Below are 19,495 nucleotides of genomic sequence, written 5' to 3'. Positions count from 1 at the left end.
GCTCGTAGAAATGGAATCACGGCTGGCAAATCCATAAAACCACGGCTCGAAAAATTCAGTCGCGGCTCGCCAAGTAGATATATTCCATACTAGGATGCGTGTGCCGTGTTGTGATAACTGAAAGAAAGTCGTGTCAGAGATTCAAAACCTTGGTTTTGCTTTCAAGACAAATCAGACGATGTTCACTTGTTCAGTGTTGCGAATTACGATGAGTTCATTGTTCATATAGCTTTCAAATTTCAATGATGAATGATCAAACATCCTAACAGGGTTGGCAATGATTAAATCATGTGATTAAATCACTTGATTTTTTTATAAAAAAATCATGATTTTTTTTATTTTTTCGATATTTTTGATTTTTTTGATTTTTTCATATATTTAAATATATTGAGTGGCAGTCTTTAATTTATATTGAGGTATTGTTATTCATGGTTTAGTATAAATGTACTATAAATGACAAATTGGTATATAAACTTGTTGCCTTTAGTGTGTATTAGGTTCCAATAAATTGAATGTTTTTGGTACAGAGGCATCAAGTGTGCAATACATTGTACATAGCTAACAAGCTGTCTCTTATACACATCTAGATGTGTATAAGAGACAGACCTTGGCCTGTTGGCCATTATTGAAGGCAATAAGTGCTCTTTTTAGCCATCCATTATGATCCATATACTGTTATTGTTAGTAGGCTAATTGCAACATAAAAAACAACACTTCAAAAAGACAAAAAAGTTGAAAAAATCAAAAAAATCAAATAAAAAAAATCATGAAAAAATAAAAAAAATCATTGATTTTTGATTTTTTTATTTTTTTAAAAAAATCAAAAAAATCGCCAACCCTGCATCCCAATGATCTTCAACTTTTTGTAGTCTGAACCCATGGTCAGGACTCAGGAAGATGTGCCAGGTGCGCAGGAATTTATTTTGTCATTTTAACGACCTGCGCGGTGCGCCGTAGTGGCCATACTATGCTGGTAAAAAAATGTGCCGTGCGCCGTACTTTAGAAAGCTAAAATAGTTCTACTATTTTAGTCGACAATATACGCGAACTATTTTAGTCGACAATATACGCAAGTATATTGACTACGCGAGTCGAACTGACAATAATAAAATGTAAGACATGTCTGGGTTACTTCTGACTCTTCCGCTTGTCCGCCTTGTTGGATACGGAACGTACGGTAATCGTAAACTGCGGCTATTATACATACGAAATGTAAACAGATGGTGTTCAGTATTGCCATATGACTTTGGACAAAATTTCTTCTAAAATAAAGTTCTAAGTTTCTCATTCACCCAATTTCCATATCAAGAAAAATCATATATTATTGAAAGATAATTAAAGGCATACTGTACTGAGTAATGTGAGTATTATGTCTGTTCCTCCACAAACTGCTCGTGCGCGGCAGCGCGACGAAGAATTGATGGCCGGGATTGCGCGAACACGTGCGCGAAGAGAATAAATTTTCATTACATTGCGCCAACTGTGCACAGCAATAGCTTAAAAAAGTGAAAATGCACGGGAAAATTCACCGAAAAAATACATCATCCTGACAGTGGGTCTGAACTTTTGAAGTAGAGAGCTGTAGATGACGTATCACATAATGACATATATTAGTTCATCTTCATTCTTCATCATGTTCAGTGCTTGAATTGAAATGCATGATGATGGGCCATTGGTTAATGGTTTACTAGGTAGGTATTTGAATTCAGGTTCTTCTTAGTTAGACTACAGGACTCCGAACGGCGAACTCAATTTGCAGCTCAAAGAGATCTTTTCCATACTAGCAGTAGCAAGGCTTGAATCTTAATGACTAAATTCAATAGGCCTAGTAGATTGTTTCTGTGGTAAATCCGTGCTATGGTGCTAGGTTATGGCCAGGATACTTGGCAAGTAGCTACCAATCTGGAATATTCAACAGAATTCTTAGCCTAAATCTTAGCATTCTTTGGTAGGCTAATTTTATTTTTAGATAAAATCCATGCACCTAATTAGAAATGTAGAAGAATAAATTGCATGAATTGGTAGATGATTTATAATTGTTTGAACAAATTTACACAGGTGCAAGTTTCAGTTTTATTTGATGAATAGTTCATCTTAATAGAAATAATGACCACTCGGCCAATGCTGCATGATCGACACAGGCACACGTACTTTACGATTGATGCCTGGCGATCGTCACAAACACACGTGCTTTACGATCTATATAGCCGACGCCCAATGATCAACACTGATGCGCGCTCTTTGCGATCAAAGTGGAAGATGCCTAATGATCGACACAAGCGCGCGCGATTTACGATCGGTTTAGCCGATGCCCAATGATCAACACAGAAGCGTGCTCTCTGCGATCAAAGTGGAAGATGCCTAATGATCGACACAAGCGCGCGCGATTTACGATCGGTTTAGCCGATGCCCAATGATCAACACTAATGCGTGCTCTTTGCGATCAAAGTGGCCGATGCCCAGTGATCGACACAAGCGCACGCGATTTACGATCGTTTTAGCCGATGCCCAGTGATCAATACTGATGCGCCCTCTTTGCGATCAAAGTGGAAGATGCATAATGATCGATACAAGCACGCTCTCTGCGATCAAAGTGGCCGATGCCCAATGATCGACACAAGCGCACGCGATTTACGATCGTTTTAGCCGATGCCCAGTGAACAATACTGATGCACGCTCTTTGCGATCTAAGTGGAAGATGCCTAATGATCAATACAAGCGCGCTCTCTGCGATCAAAGTGGCCGATGCCTAATGATCGACACAAGCGCACGTGATTTACGATCGTTTTAGCCGATGCCCAAATCTCCACGATTGAGATGCCCAGGGACCACACGTCCGACCGGATGCCGTAGCGAGACGGGTCCCCCTGTGGGTCAATGCGCTCAGGCTGCACAAGAAAGGATTTTGTTGAGTGCAAGACGGTACACAACACAATTATTAATGCAATGACAAGCTCTACAAAAAGTGCAAGGTTCGTATTGGTATTGAGCAATGAAAGAGAGTAATTCATAACATTAGATCAGCAGCACTCACGGCCAGGTAGGTGTTGCTTCTAGCCTGCACTCACCTCCATATATAATTGGCATCCAGCCTGCACTCACCACCATGTAGTGCTTGCATCCAGTCTGCACTTACCGCCATGTTGGACCTGCACCCAGCCTGCACTTCCCGCCATGTAGGGCTGGCACTAAACCTGCATTCACCGCCATGTAGGGCTTGCACTCAACCTACACTCACCGCCATGTAGGGCTTACACTCAACCTACACTCACCGCCATGTAGGGCTTACACTCAACCTACACTCACCGCCATGTAGGGCTTGCACTCAATCTACACTCACCGCCATGTAGGGCTTGCACCCAGCCTGCACAGTCTTGGCCACTGAGTCCACCAAGTATCCCGAGATGCCAAAGTCGCACATCTTAACCTCGCCCCGGCGGCTGATGAGGATATTGGATGGCTTCACGTCGCGGTGGATGACCTGCAGCTTCGAGTGCAGGTAATGCAGCGCACACACAACCTGATAGGGTGGAAGAAGCTTGTCAGATCTACCATGAAGGAACAATTTACCTAGTAGAAACGTCAGTCACTAGACCAATGATTTACCGGTACCGGTACTAGCTTTGTCATTGCTGATTTTGCACTATAATTACATGAACTGTGGGACGAGTTTAACATTTCATTCAGAATTGTTGAAGATAAAAATAGATTTGCAGATAATTATCCAGGTTAAGCTACAAAAAATGAAAGGCTAATTTACCTACACGGAGTACTAATAGATGGATAAATCTAGCATTGTTTACCGAGTAAGCGATTTTCCCTACATACTCTTCAGGGAAGACTTGTTGGGTGGCATAGACTTTAGGGTAGAATTTATCTAGGGATGTGAGCATGACTTCCATGCATATCCAGACATCGCCATCTCGGAACAGGGCCCCATAGAAGTGCACTGTGTATGGGCAGGCTGCAGTGCGCATCGAGATGTCAAGGTCCATAAGCATACACTGCTGCTCTCTCATGTCCACTGTGCTTGTGATGCGCTGCAGGAAACATTCAGACACATAAGAGAATTGATACACAAATAACAAATATAGGTACTGTTTATAATACTGAAATACTTAATACACTAAAGCTAATGCAGTAAAATTAGAGTACATATGATGCAGTATGAAATGGCTCACACATTTCTAACCATAGAACAAATAATCCCCAATTATAAAAATAGATAAAAGAGGATAAAATACACAGGATTATAGCACAGAAATAGCCATCACCTTATCAAAACAGACCCTTGAAGATAAATACTGAGAAATAATAGAATCATAATGGCAGAACTCCTGACTTGCCTTAACTGCCATGATTGTGTTGGATGGAGTGTGTTTCATTTTTTCAACAACACCAAAAGCCCCACGTCCAAGCTCTCCCAGGCTCACGAGTTCTCGTGCTTCAACATTGATTTCTTGCCCCTCCACGGTGATGCTGGTTTTGGAGTCAAGGCCGCGGGGCACCTCCCTGTACATAAAAAATTTAAATGAGACTTTAATTCTTAGCTCATGAGCTGTTGACATTATTGTGTTTCATGAATTGTTAATTGGAAGTTTTAGGTTTTAAAAAGTTACATTGCAATATAAAACTTGAATAAGATGGTGAAAACCTTGGCAAAATCTTCTTAAGGTTAGATTCAGAGCCATAATATTTGCAACTGAGATATAGGTAATAAAGTCCCCTCAACTCACAGCAGCTATAGAGTGAACTAATGAAAACCTAATACAACAAAATTCTCAAGTATGCAACATAAAATTCATCTTCTTGTCTCATGGCATTGGAGTAGGTTAAATTACAGCTACAATGTCAGCATTAAAAGCTACATTTATTTTGTCTCAAAGCCTGTCGAAGGTATTTCAAGTTGTTATTTGGCTCACTATATAGTAGCACTAATTCTATTCACAGGCATCCAGGAACATGCACTACACAATTATCAACATTTTTCACTTATAACCTAGAAGAACAATGAACAAACTACCCACTGGATGGGGAGGTGTTTTATAGTTGATAATGTTTCCTTAAGATAAAGACAACAATAAATCTATAATTTATGCACTTCTAAAAAAAAGTAGATAACATTAAATAATTTTGCCTTATTGTTATATTCAGTTTTAAATTATTTGTACATTGTATTTATTCCAAAAGAGCAAGATAAGAACAGAATTAAAATATAATAGGAATGAGAACACACGGTTTGGCTGCTGGTTCTTCATTGATGACAAACTTGAGCTCTGGTCCCTTCCTCTTAGGACGACCTGAAACAAAGTAAGAAATTAGTAGGAAACCAAATATCTTAGCAGACATCAAATTACCTGCAGGGTTTGATCTAGAAGTAAGAAAAGTCATTTTAAAAAAATTTTCAACAATTAGATTTGAGAATTATATAGACACAATAACTTTTAAAAACTTACCAGCCATTGTATAGTTCTTTTCAATAGATTTCAGCATAAAATGGCAGCTAGACTGAGTAAAATTTAGGCACCAATTGACGTATAATACATTTGTTTATTCAAGTGGGTGGTAAAGATTTTAAAATATTTTTTCATGCCATATAGTTCTTTGTTTACTAGTCAGTTTTCTTTAAATTAACAATTTTGCCCTATAACAGCCAGCTACCTAACCTGGTGAATGAAAAAATAATACCTACTTTGCTCTAACCCACAGTGCTGACATTTATACATTGACCAAGTCTAAAAATATGATAAGTGACAAAAACCTCCAACTGGGCAGGATTGGAATTTTCCTACTCGTTTCTGAAATCTCACAGCTCCAATGTGACAAATTTTTAATACAATTGGAATCCTGCGGCCCAATCATGCACTTTTGTTAACAATTAGATAGAAGGTAATTCATCTGGCGGAAATCCCATAGTTCCGGAAATGGCGGAATACCTCTAGTACCGGCCTTAAAATAATGGTAGTTGGTAGATGTTTTCCAGGCTTGCAACTGAGCATAGCCTAGTCAAGTAGTCAATAGTCATGATAGTGCAGCCAAGAATTAAGGCCAATATGCAAGTCCAATAGGTATTATTGCAGATTAACTACATCCAAAAAAACCATGTTAGTAAGTCGCGAAAAAAATCGGTTTTCCGATGCCGACCGCCAAAAATGGATTTCAGATTCGTAATCTACACCCCAAAAAACATATAATTAAAAAAAAACACCCTTTTTTTGGATGTAGTTAATCTGCAATAATACCGTCCAATTGGACAAACAAGTTTCAATAGGCCTACCTAGTACCTACTACACAAAAGTTACCTACCTTTGTGACAGCACTGACAGGCAACATATGTACAGTCTCAGTACAAAAAATGCTGAAGCCAAGTTTACTAAAGGTAGTAAAGGGTTAATAGATTCTACCAAAGAAACAATTCAAATAAAATTAAAACCATTCAATCAAATATAAAATTTTATTCTGAATTGTGCAAGGCAAGCATTACTGCATTAGATATCCAAAATACTTACTAGTCTACTTAGGCATAGACCTCAAAAATGACCTTGAGGAAGAGCACCAAAAATGATAAATCATCTTTGCCACTATGATTATGGCCAGGTGATTCCAATTTCGAAATGTAGCTAGCCTATTAAAAATACATCACTTTGTAGTTTGTAGTTTTGGAGCTGTGAGATTAAAAAAATAGATAGGAAAATTTCAATTTTCCAGTTATCATGACACTTATGTAATTGGTTTACTTGCTTTACTTAGAGTTAGAGCCTTACCTATTACCCCTAGAAGTGCTAGAACTTAGAAGTCAAGGTTTAGCAGTCTAGGCCATAGTGGCAAAGCAGAGAGTTTTTTAGACTCTTCTTCAAGTTCTATTTCAAGTCCTATAAGTAGAGCAGAAAAGTATCATGGATACCAGCATCATCATACATAAGATTTTGGCTTGAATCTTGGGAAAATGAGGAAACTAAAAATGAACTGATTCTGAAAAATCACTGGTTTGCCACTATGGTCTAGGCTCTAGCCTCTAAGCGAAGAATGTAGATGAATGATGTTTATTATTTATGTGTAGGCCTATACTGTATATATACCTACTTTTTGAGCAACTAGGTACTAGAACTTACCTGCCATTTTATACCAAGATTTCTGCTAGCTAGGTACTAGGTGGCGTAGGTGCTAGGAGCCTAGGAAGCTGAGGCTAAGAAATCTGCACTTTCCTGCATCCAAGTCCAATAGCCTGAATAGGTAGCTAAAAAATTGTATAGGTAGCTAAAAAGTTTTTCAATTCATCCGTCAAACGATCCTGGGACAGGTCCCGTCAGCGATCAAAATAGGTAAACGGTAGACCCTCAGCCTCAAATACACATAGTACTTTTATAGGAAAAAAAGTTCTACTTCTAAGTTCTAGGGTTTACAAATATACAAGATCAATTCATGACAGCAGGTCACCAACTTGAAATTCTGGTAGCAAACTATGGTAGGTATTTTAAGGGCCAGTGCCACTAATGCTTCGAAAGTTCGACAATGCCGATAGCCCAAAGTGAGATACTGCAAAGATTCCTTGCCTCTGCTTCGCCTACTATCACTTTTTGACATCCGTTCTGTGAACTTTCTTAGTGTCCTAAGAAGGGTGCAAAGTCACAAAAACATTTTATTCGATGAATAAATCGTACCGTGATATTGCCCAGGTATGACAAAGAGGAATGCAGAAGTGATCATAAATAACTATACTTATTAAAGGACAGAATAAAAAATTCGCATATGTGGTGTAGATGACCTCTAAATACTGAAATAGAATNAGCAGTAGTTGACTTCAAAGCATTCCCTAACATGCCTATTTAATTGCATCATTGAAATTTTAAATTTGAAAGAGTAATAAGATTTTATAAAAATATGTATTTTTCATATGAATGTACCACATGTGTACACATCGCGATTCTGAGAAGTACAGCGTGTACATATATGGCGCACATCGCGGCCAACATGTTAAGGCATTTAATGGATGCGTGTCGTGACAACTGAAAGAAAGTCGTGTCAGAGATTCAAAGCCTTGGTTTCGCTTTCGAGACGATGTTCAGTACCTATTACAAATTACGATGAGTTCATAACTTCATATTGTTATAAATGCTATTTGCTTTCAATGATCAAATATCCTAATGATCTTCAACTTTTCATAAAGTTTGAAATATTGAAGTAGAGAGCTGTAGCTGACATATCACATTCTTCACATATTAGTTCTTCTTCATCATGTTACAATTCTATCATGACTCATGGTCATGAGTGCTGGAACTGAAACATATGATGATGGGCCTGTTGAGCCATTGGTTAGTGGTTCACTATTTTAATTCAGGTTCTTAGTTACTAGTTAGACTACAGGACTCCGAACGGCAAAATCAACTTGCAGCTCAAAGAGATCTTTTTCATACTAGTAGTAGCAAGGCTTAAATCTTAATAACTAAATTCAAAAAGTAAATTGTTTCTGTGCTAGGTTATGGCCAGCTGGCCAGGCAAGTACTAATTTGGAACATTCAACAGAATTCTTAGTCCTTAGCCTTAGCCTTACTGCCTTAGGTAATTTTAGATAAAATCCATGCACCTAGGCCCTACCTAGCCTAATTAGAAATGTAGAAGAATAAATTGTATGAATTGGTAGATGATATATAATTGTTTGAACACAGGTGCAAATTTCAGTTTTAATTGATGAATAGTTTATAATTCTTGATAGAAATAATGACTAAACCAGTTAACTTGTAAAATCAGCCAATTCATGTAGGAGACTGGGGAATTTTATTTTTTATTCATGATTGGTGATTACCATAATCATTTATTTTACCAATATTTTTTAGATAATATTAAAAAAACATTTATAATTCTAATCATCTGACTAGCTCTTTGTCATTAAAATACTGTGATCATATTTATAATTAATTAATTTTCATATTCCATTTATTTTTGCAGCTTCTTGATTTGAAGTGTGTTCTCACAAAGACACAATAAATTTGATTGTCAACAATGGCTAATGGCTGTGAGAAGAGACGTTTCCTTGATGATGAAATGTCAAGGTGAGTATTCATAACAAATCCTTACTTGCTGAGCTCAAAACTATTCAATTGTCATCAGAGAATATTTTTTATGTACTCCTGATATTTATGTGGATATCTAGATTTGGTAATTTCAGGTTCATCAAAAGAGCAACTTTAATTATTTTTCATTCAAAGTTTAATTAATTAATCCCTCTAGGAATTTAGGAAATTCTATCTTATAAATAATTTTTTTATAATATATCTTTGAATTCTTAAGCATTTTCCATATTAAATCAGTGTCATGCACTCCCAATGGCACTGAGTAATAGTATCCAGGATCATGGCTGTTCTGCTTTTTAGATGATCTTCCAATAACAAGCAATCATGTGGCCTTAACTATTCTATGATGACATCAGCAGCAGCAATATTCCTAGCCTTCTTATGCAGTAAATAAAGTACCTATATGATACAAAAACTTAGTTACTCAAAATTATATATACATAGTTAGCTTGATGTAATTCTCAATATTTATCACATTGCTTTAATACAATTCATTATATTTTTTGTATTAAATTTTATGTAAATATTTTTAGTTTGCAATTCTGAGCTGCATTCAAATTTGGCAATCCACATCATGTGGATTTTTAAATTTGGCATATGCCTTTTGGTATGATGTTGGTAAATATTTTTTAAGGATGCCCACGTTTCACTAGCTGAGTTAATGCTTAAATCAGGTTCATTTATGTGCAGGTTTGAAGCGGAAATTTTAGGTTCTCCTCCTGAGTCAAATATTGATTCTGATGACAGGCACGAGGTAAGTTTCTAGGTGGTGCCCTGTTTGATGATTGTATATATGTGAAGGAATTGAGTTACCAGCATATATATAGATATTTAGTAATATTCATATTTATTTTCAAGTCCCTATTACCATTAGTAACCTAATTTGTGCTTCATATTTGTCCGGTTTGAAAAAAATTATGGTATAATTTTTATTCTTATAAAGATTTGAATTATAAGGCATCATTTCTTTACATCTAATTTCTCAACTATGATTTATTATACTAATGTAATATAACCTTTCAGGAATTCAAAAACAGAGGAAAAGAGCCAGGGACAAAGTCTTCGTTGCCTCCGCTGCCTCCACCTCCCAGACCTCCTACTCTGGGGCGACCCCGGCCTCCCCCTCCTGTGGGCCAGACTCCCAACCCTGATGGAAGTGTTCCTGACCATATGCAGGGAGGACCAAGACCTCCATTTGTAGGGCCTTGTGGCCCAAGGCCTCTTGGTGCTGCCCCTAATATGGCCCCTCTAAGACATCAAGGCCCGCCTCATCGTCCCTTTGGGCCTAATGCCCCCCCAGATCAATATGGCCCGTCTGGCCCTCAGCATTATGGCCCCCCTCAACAATATTCTAATGGCCCAGGCCCATACAGACCTTATGGGCCTCAAGGCCCTAATGATTACAACATGCAAGGATCTAATGGACCCTACATGGCTCGAGGTCCTCAAGCTGTAGGGCCTCACACACCTCATGGTCCTCCCCCTCCCATGGCCCCACGCATGTCCCCAGCATTTGTCCCCCCTCAGCTCATGAGGCCACCAAGTGAGTAATCTTGACTGCCTATGTTTCCATTATCTTTTAGGGACAGATTAGCTTTTCTCTGGAATCTATTAGAATTCTGAGCTAAAACAATAGGATACCTACTGTCAGTGTAAGGAGCAGAATTAGCACTGGTTATATCCATCCTTTGAGTATATCCATCCTTTGTAGGATACCTACTGTCAGTGTAAGGAGCAGAATTAGCACTGGTTATATCCATCCTTTGAGTATATCCATCCTTTGGTTATATCCATCCTTTGGTTATATCCATCCTTTGGTTATATCCATCCCTTGGTGCTTATTCTGGTTATATCCATCCAGAATCAGCACTGGTTATATCTATCCTTTGTTTTCTAGTTCATTCAAAAATGTAATTTTTTCATGTTTACCCCATAAGAGCTGCTGAACTTAATTTATATTTCCTTGAAACATAATTATTCTATCACTTGAATAATTCTATTCCTCAACCATTGTGAAGACTAATTCCAAATAAGATTATGTAATTTCCAGGCTCATTTAGTTGCAAAAAGTAATTTTGTACATAATAGATATTCTTGCTTAGCTGGATGTTTGCTATATAAATATTAATATTCTTGTCTATCACTGTGTCTTATTTTACGTTTTGATGAACAAAATGTTAATACTTTTTAATTGATTCTCTGTATTACCCAAGTAATTTTTACATTCAGCGCTGTTGTTTAATTCGATTGCTATATTGTCAAAGTTTTTCCTTGCCTTGCTATATATTACATAAAATGTTTTTATTGCACTCATTGCTGTGTTTTTGTACTCAGACCTCCGGCCACCGCCACCACCGCCCCCTGCCCACCTGCTTAGACAGCCCCTCCTAGCTCCTCCTTCAGGCGCTCATAGTGTCGTCACTGCGCTGCCTACAGCGCCTCCTCCGTTAGTAGATGCCTTTTCCTTTGACGGGAAGGGCGCTTAAAAGCTGTCGTTATATCCAGGCTAGGCGTCACTTGAGGAACTGGGCACCAATAGTGAGCCGCCGTGAAAATAAATGAGTACAGGGTGAAGTCTCAGGCTAGTTGTGTTGGGTCAAAGCTAAGTCTAGTTGTGTTGCAGGTCAAGACTAATGCTAGTTGTGTTAGGTCAAGTCTAAGGCTTAGTACATTGCAGGTCAAGACTAATGCTAGTTGTGTTAGGTCAAGTCTAAGGCTTAGTACATTGCAGGTCAAGACTAATGCTAGTTGTGTTGGGTCAAGTCTAAGGCCTGTCTCTTATACACATCTAGATGTGTATAAGAGACAGNAGCAAGAAACACAAGCCTGCTGCAGCAAAAACAGGATTAGTCCAGCAAGTATGTTCATTTCGTGCCGTATATTTGTGTTTACTTTTTCATTCATTGCTGCTGGGGTGACGATGTTCAAATTTATTGAGTGAGCGACCAATATCTTTTGTGGTTAAGTGATCACTATTCAATGTTGGCAGGTATAAAATAGTCTTTGTCATCAGCTGACTAATAGTGTTGTTTGCAGGTGACTAATATGGTAGTTGTTGTTGGCGGGTGACTAATATTAGTTGTTGTTGGCAGGTGACTAACATTAGTTGTTGTTGGCAGGTCACTAATATTAGTTGTTGTTGGCGGGTGATTAATATTAGTTGTTGTTGGCAGGTCACTAATATTAGTTGTTGTTGGCAGGTGACTAATATTAGTTGTTGTTGGCAGGTATTCATGCCATATAGTTCTTTGTTTACTAGTCAGTTTTCTTTAAATTAACAATTTTGCCCTATAACAGCCAGCTACCTAACCTGGTGAATGAAAAATAATACCTACTTTGCTCTATGTCTATCCCACATTGCTGAGTGATATTTATACATTGACCAAGTCTAAAAATATGATAAGTGACAAAAACCTCCAACTGGGCAGGATTGGAATTTTCCTACTTGTTTCTGAAATCTCACGACTCCAATGACCAATGTGACAAATTTTTAATACAATTTGAATCCTGCGGCCCAATCGTGCATTTTTGTTAACAATTAGATAAAAGGTAATTAATTTGGCGGAAATCTTGAGGTTCCAGAGATGGCAGGAAACCTCTAGCAGCGGCCTTAAAGTTAAAGTAAAGGTAGATGTTTTCCAGACTTGCAACTGGGCATAGTCATGATGGTGCAGCCAAAAATTTAAGGCAATATGTTAGTCTAATTGGACAAATGAGTTTCAATACTGCACAAAAATTACCTTTGTGACAGCACTCTGAGCACTGACAAGCAACATATGTACAGTCTCAGACTCTCAGTTCAGAAAATGTTAAAGCCAAGTTTACTAAAGGCTTAATAGATTCTACCAAAGAAACAATTCAAATAAAACCATTCAATTAAATATAAAATTTTATTCTAAATTGTGCAAGGCACGCATTAGATATCTAAAATATAAATACTTACTAGTCTACTTATAGACCTCAAAAATTAACTTGAGGAAGGGCACCAAAAATGAAAAATCATCTCTTTGTCACTATGAATCTATGATTAGGGCCAGGTGATTCCAAATGTAGCTATTAAAAAAAAAATAATTGAAAATACATCACTTTGGAGATGTGAGATTATAAAAATAGATAGGAAAAATTCAATTTTCCAGTAATCATGACCTTTTCAGGCTTTTGTAATTGGTTTACTTACTTTACTTAGAGCCTCACCTATTACCCCTACTCCCCTAGAAGTCAAGGTCTGTCTAGGCTCTAGCAGTCTCTAAGGCCTCTAGCTTCTAAGTGTAGAATGTAGATGAATGATGCTTATTATTTATGTGTATACTTAATACTGTATATCCTACTTTTTGAGCAACTAGGTAATAGAACTTACCTGCCATTTTATACCAAGATTTCTGCTAGCTAGGTACTAGGTGGCGTAGGTGCTAGGAGCCTAGGAAGCTGAGGCTAAGAAATCTGCACTTTCCTGCTTCCAAGTCCAATAGCCTGAATAGGTAGCTAAAAAATTGTATAGGTAGCTAAAAAGTTTTTCAATTCATCCGTCAAACGATCCTGGGACAGGTCCCGTCAGCGATCAAAATAGGTAAACGGTAGACCCTCAGCCTCAAATACACATAGTACTTTTATAGGAAAAAAAGTTCTACTTCTAAGTTCTAGGGTTTACAAATATACAAGATCAATTCATGACAGCAGGTCACCAACTTGAAATTCTGGTAGCAAACTATGGTAGGTATTTTAAGGGCCAGTGCCACTAATGCTTCGAAAGTTCGACAATGCCGATAGCCCAAAGTGAGATACTGCAAAGATTCCTTGCCTCTGCTTCGCCTACTATCACTTTTTGACATCCGTTCTGTGAACTTTCTTACTGTCCTAAGAAATGTGCAAAGTCATAAAAAAAACATTTTATTCGATGAATAAATCGTACCGTGATTTTGCCCAGGTTCAACAAAGACAAATGCAGAAGTGACCATAAAAAACGATACTTACTAAAGAACAGATCAAAAAAATTGCATATGTGGTCTAGATGGCCTCTAAATACTGAAATAGAATCGTGCTCGTAAATAATATAGACGATAGACTAATGCAATTCAAACATCGCTAACATTAATGGTTTTCAATGCGGATTCAACCCCGATTACTTTAATGAAAGTAATCCATTCGGTTAATTCAAAGCTTTAGAATAAGAGCTAATTTCCACATTCAAATAGAATGAATACTGACAAAAATTGATTTATTTATCTTTACTGTTAACATTTCCCCGTAAAGAATTATTGAGAAATTTAGCCTAACAGGTTCAAATTTTCCTTTCCGTACTTCATCATTGTGGTCCGGATCCGATTTGAGTTGGTCAACTATTTAGTCTTGGGTCTTGCTATCATTGGGTTGGGGATATATGTTCCCTGTAAACTTCTACCCAAACCCAATCCTGCACTGAGCTTACATCAGCCAACCTCACTAAATGGCAGCAATTAACTTCATATACAAAGAAGCTGAAAACCCCAAGCTATAAGCTCTCAGGCTCAACGGTCATCTCAAAATAAAAGAGTAATGGAGGTACATAAAGAAGAAAGTTTATTTTCCTCAAGATTAGCATAACATACCATTTAAAATACTTATGTTTTGAAAACAATATCAGGAAGATGGGGTTTGTTAGCTGCATCACACTGTTGGAGTCGTTCTCGGAAGTTTCCTACAGCACGTTCACACATATGGCGAGGTATGGTCATAACCTCTGCTGCAATAATCTGTTCCCTTAGCTGTGGTAGGGTGTGAGGGCGACTTCTGAACCCCTTTCTTTTAGATGTCCCCAAAGAAAGAAATCGCAAATGCTCAAATCAGGTGACCTCGCAGGCCACTATAAATCACCCCTCAGAGTCTGGGAACATGCGTTTCAAAACATTGAGTGACATTCGGGCTGTGTGAGCTGTAGCCCCATTCTGCTGGAACCACACATCTCCCAATGATTCATTTTCAACATTGTTTTCCATCATGGGCTGCAAGAAATTTTGCAACATTGCAGCATAGCAATCGGAATTCACTGTTACCGTTACTCCCTCCTCTGAGAATGACTCCAACTGTCCAACAGTGTGTTGCAGCTAACGGCCCCCATCTTCCTGACATTGTTTTCAAAACATAAGTATTCTAAATGGTATGTTATGCTAACCTCTAGGAAAATAAAATTTCTTCTTTATGTACCTCCATTACTTTTTTATTTTACCTCAAAACTGCTCAATCGGTTCTCCCCCACCCTGTATATTGAGAATTTGAGATTGTATTGACCTTTTAGGCAATTAGAAAGATTTTCCACGCTAATACGAGTATTCTAATTAAAGTATTTAATTTCATCCTTTAAATAAGTGAATTTAAAACTAGAAACAAAACAATTACAATTATAAGACTATTTATAAAATAATTAAAGCAGTGAATGGATATAAAATATTTGAATTGTGCACATGTTTATTTCAAACAGTATTAGATTTTCTCATAACTTAAGTCTCGTTTCAAGTCATACGAGGTTTGTTTGGTTATCGTTCAGTTTATGTTTAGTATTGGTTTATTGGTCTGAATTAAATGGGAACAGTGCAGTCAGTCACTCAGTCACTACTAGTAGGTGTGTATAGAGGGTAGAGTCTGGTAGATTTATAGGACATGAAACTAGTAGATCTATTGATAGTGCTTTGCACTGTGCTATCAGCTACCTATCTGTTATGTGACTCTTCAATGTCTAGGAGATCTGCATTCCTGAAGTGTTTTTGTATATTTAAGCCAGTTAAATGGTCAATATTTAGCTCATTACCTTGCTCCATGCAAACTTTAAAAGGCTAATGAATAGACTTACCAATAGTTGTTTACCCAAAAATCCCTAAGTGGTAAACACCACCTTGGCCTGTTGGCCATTATTGAAGGCAATAAGTGCCCTTTTTAGCCATCCATTATGATCCATACACTGTTATTGTTAGTAGGCTAATTGAAACATAAAAAACAACACTTCAAAAAGACAAAAAAGTTGAAAAAATCAAAAAAATCAAATAAATCAAAAAAATCATGAAAAAATCAAAAAAATCATTGATTTTTGATTTTTTTTGATTTTTTTTAAAAAATCAAAAAAATCGCCAACCCTGGTATCCGACAAGGCGGACAACCGGAAGAGTCAGAAGTAACCCGGACATGTCTTACATTTTATTATTGTCAGTTACTCAGTTTGACTCGCGTAGTCAATATACTCGCGTATATTGTCGACTAAAATAGTAGAACTATTTTAGCTTTCTAAAGTACGGCGCACGGCGCATTTTTTACCAACATAGTACGGCGCACTGCTCAGGTCGTCAAAATGACAAAATAAATTCCCGCGCACCTGGCACATCTTCCTGACCATGGCCGACACATTAAGGACGCATCGAGAAATGAAAAACTATAAAAAAAAAACACATACCAGCATTTTCATACATGAGAAATTGATTAAAATATTGAGTAGATGAGGAACTTAAATTTGAACTGATTCTAAAAAATCTCTGGTTTGCCACTATGCTAATGAATATTGAACACTAGGTACTTAATTACGCTTTTAATTAACAACTATTAAGCTTTTAATTAAGCAAATTTTAATTTTTGTACACAGCTTGGAACGATCTGTGTGTGTCCAATTCAAGTTGTGACGGAATTAGTTTTCATGTGTCTAAATCCATTTCTCAACTTAATCATCTATTAATTTATTTACCACTTGAAATCAGCGAATACAAGTATACTTAAAGGATTCCTAATATATTCACAGTCTCACAGACGTATTTAAAAGTATCAAACCATAATATTCTTCCTATACAAACAGTTATTCACTATTTGGTAGAGCAAGGTCAACTGTCAAATTTGACACATTTTTTGATGATCTCACTGGGTAGCGTGCATTGTCTCTCTTTGGATCTCAATATTTTTCCGCTAGATGGCCAAGACCTAGTGTTTTGGCAGTAGTTTGATGCGCAAATGGATGACGTCACCATTTCAACCATCAACGAAGGCATGGAATTAAAACAAAGCTTAATATAAAGGAAAAACTAGAGAGGTGATGGAATTACCCACGATGTCGGAATATACAGCGTTTACCCTATAAAATTTTGCAGCTTGAATGTCATAAATTTTTGTTTGATTAAAAAATCGCGGTTTGCTCTTTGCAAAGATGTCATTTCATAAAATTTTCAACTTCCGCAATCCACATTGCTTTACCGTTCCCGCCAAAAATATCTTGCAGAAAAAACATAAACATTATTTCACGTTTTCTTTCAATTTTTTTCGAAAAAATCACATGAACAAAAATGTCTTAGAATTCTGTTTTACATATGTGTACCAAATTTCAGATTGAAATCTCTGTAAATTACTGAGATAAATTTTTAGGGAGACGCTCCCCTTAACTTAGCCTGGGTGACCCATATACTTTTGTGGTTGTTTCTGTGGTTCATACCAGACATAAGACATATGTTTTGTGGTTCATACCAGACATAAAAATGGTTTTCCGATGCCAACCGCCAAAAACGGATTTCAGATTCTTAATCTACACCCCAAAAAACATATTAAAAAAAATAACGCCCTTTTTTGGATGCACTTAATGTAAAGTAATACCTCTATTTCTAAAGTGCCTACAAGTCTATTTTATTCTATTCTAGTGGTACCAAAATGGCGAAATCATCCAGAACTATGGTATGATTCCAGGGAATGCACAGGAACATTGCTCTGACCTACTCAGCTGCTAGGCCTGCTACAGTCTACTGGCAGTACCGTTGACGGGGGGGCCAGGAGCCTCCCGGTCGACGTCGGCGGGAGGGTTATGCATCAGCATGAAACCCTGAACTGACCCAGGGCCCAGGGTGCAGAGGCTGGAAGCAGCGTTGACTATATATAGGTTTTTAAGCCCAAAGCGTCGCCAACCATTTTCAAGATGCGTTGCCAGGTAATTTTTAATGAAAAGCCATTTACGCTGAGTAATTAAAAACTATTTACAAGCCACAAACTTATTTACAAGGTTGCATGCATGTGTTACCCCAAATAACTAATTTTACCCTAAAAACAGTCCAATTGTATACAATTGTATAGCAAGTGTCAACTGAACATGTGATAATGCAGTCTGACTGCTCTAATATGACCGCAACTACACAATCGTAAACTTGTTTACATTTTTTGGCTGGAACTCATCGCAACTGATTTCCGGACAAGCTTCACTGCATCCTGATCCATCCATTGTACCAGAAACTTTACATTTTCTAAATAGTTGGCCAAAGACTGACAAAAATATTAAATGCATTAAATGCAAGAATTTCAATCTAAATGTGTTGGCAAGATCTTCTGAAGACGTAAATTTTGCTGCTGAAGCGTATCCAAAGATCTTTCAATATTCATCCACTCTGCACAGTGGAACTGACCATGAGAACCGGGGGTAGTGCTGTGCTTCGCAGGCCCGCAGCTTCTGGTCGTGGCCAAGCCAAAGCGTAACCTCTCTGGACTCTGAGGACTGAGACTATTCAAATCTTCCAAACATTACATTTTCTGATTTTCAAGCCCAATCTGCCCAAGCCTAAACATTACTTATGTTAGTTACGTATTCCATTAAGTCTTCCGGATGGAATGATGCACCCATTAACACTGACAACAATTAATTCATAACAATAATTTAGTAAATTTAACCTGAAATCCGCTCGAGTGCACCAGGCATAGAATATATCTACTTGGCAAGCCATGACTGAATTTTTTGAGCCATGGATTTTTGGATTTGCCAGCTGTGATTTCATTTCTTTAAGCTGTAATTCCATTTTTTCAAGTAGTTAATTCCATGTCTGTGATATCCCTGCCATGAAAAGCCATTTATGAGCTGCGAACTTATCTACAAATTACCAAGTCCCTGTAGCCTGCATGCAGTGTGGAATTCTAGAGGGATATTAAATTAACCAGTACTGTCAGTACACATTGCATATTGGAAAGCAGGACCTGAAAGCTTGGAAAGGCCAGGAACTTTTCACTATCAGTCTATTATTTACATATCCTATCACTTTCCAGCTGTGATTGGTTAATGAAAATTGTAATGTTACCTGCTTTCTAGCTGTGATTAGACAGACTATGATTGGCTATGCAATTGCCTTCCCACCTAAGTGGAAATTTCACTTCCTCAACAGACATACTAAAATTTTGTATATGCGCAGAGTTACCCTATTGCAGTAGGCCTAAATTTTAGTAGCCTAAACATCCTGTGGAGTTCATCAACAGACGTACAAGTTTGTCTGATTACCCGTTTTTTCTAATCTGGGTGTTTACCACTTTGGGACTTTTGGTTAAACAATTATTGATAAGTCTATTCATTAGCTTTGTAAAATTTGTATGGAGCAATGTAACGAGCTAAATATTGACCATTTAACTGGCTTCAATATACAACAACACTTCAGTAATGCGGATCTTCTAAA

General features: G+C 37.5%; 2 protein-coding genes across 2 annotated transcripts; one reads left to right on the top strand and one right to left on the bottom strand.

The window, feature by feature from the left end:
* Window positions 1-2,780: 2,780 nt before the first annotated feature.
* On the bottom strand, window positions 2,781-7,556 carry LOC108681958 (dual specificity mitogen-activated protein kinase kinase 3-like; the record flags this gene model as incomplete). The annotated part of the gene is made up of 6 exons (XM_018171043.2): window positions 7,113-7,556; window positions 5,237-5,300; window positions 4,347-4,512; window positions 3,804-4,040; window positions 3,341-3,520; window positions 2,781-2,888 (listed from the first exon to the last, which is right to left on the bottom strand). Coding segments are annotated over exons 1-6 (762 nt in total), but the record flags the coding sequence as incomplete, so codon positions are not given.
* Window positions 7,557-8,914: 1,358 nt separating this feature from the next.
* Window positions 8,915-11,557, top strand: LOC108681957 (proline-rich proteoglycan 2). The gene is made up of 4 exons (XM_018171042.2): window positions 8,915-9,050; window positions 9,762-9,825; window positions 10,095-10,614; window positions 11,406-11,557. The coding sequence occupies exons 1-4, from the start codon at window positions 9,001-9,003 to the stop codon at window positions 11,555-11,557; spliced, it is 786 nt and encodes a 261-aa protein (XP_018026531.1). The 5' UTR covers window positions 8,915-9,000.
* Window positions 11,558-19,495: the final 7,938 nt, after the last annotated feature.

This window comes from Hyalella azteca, unplaced genomic scaffold (assembly GCF_000764305.2).
Source record: "Hyalella azteca isolate HAZT.00-mixed unplaced genomic scaffold, Hazt_2.0.2 contig9022, whole genome shotgun sequence".
Lineage (NCBI taxonomy): Eukaryota > Metazoa > Arthropoda > Malacostraca > Amphipoda > Hyalellidae > Hyalella > Hyalella azteca.
This window is presented reverse-complemented; position numbering and strand designations above follow the sequence as displayed.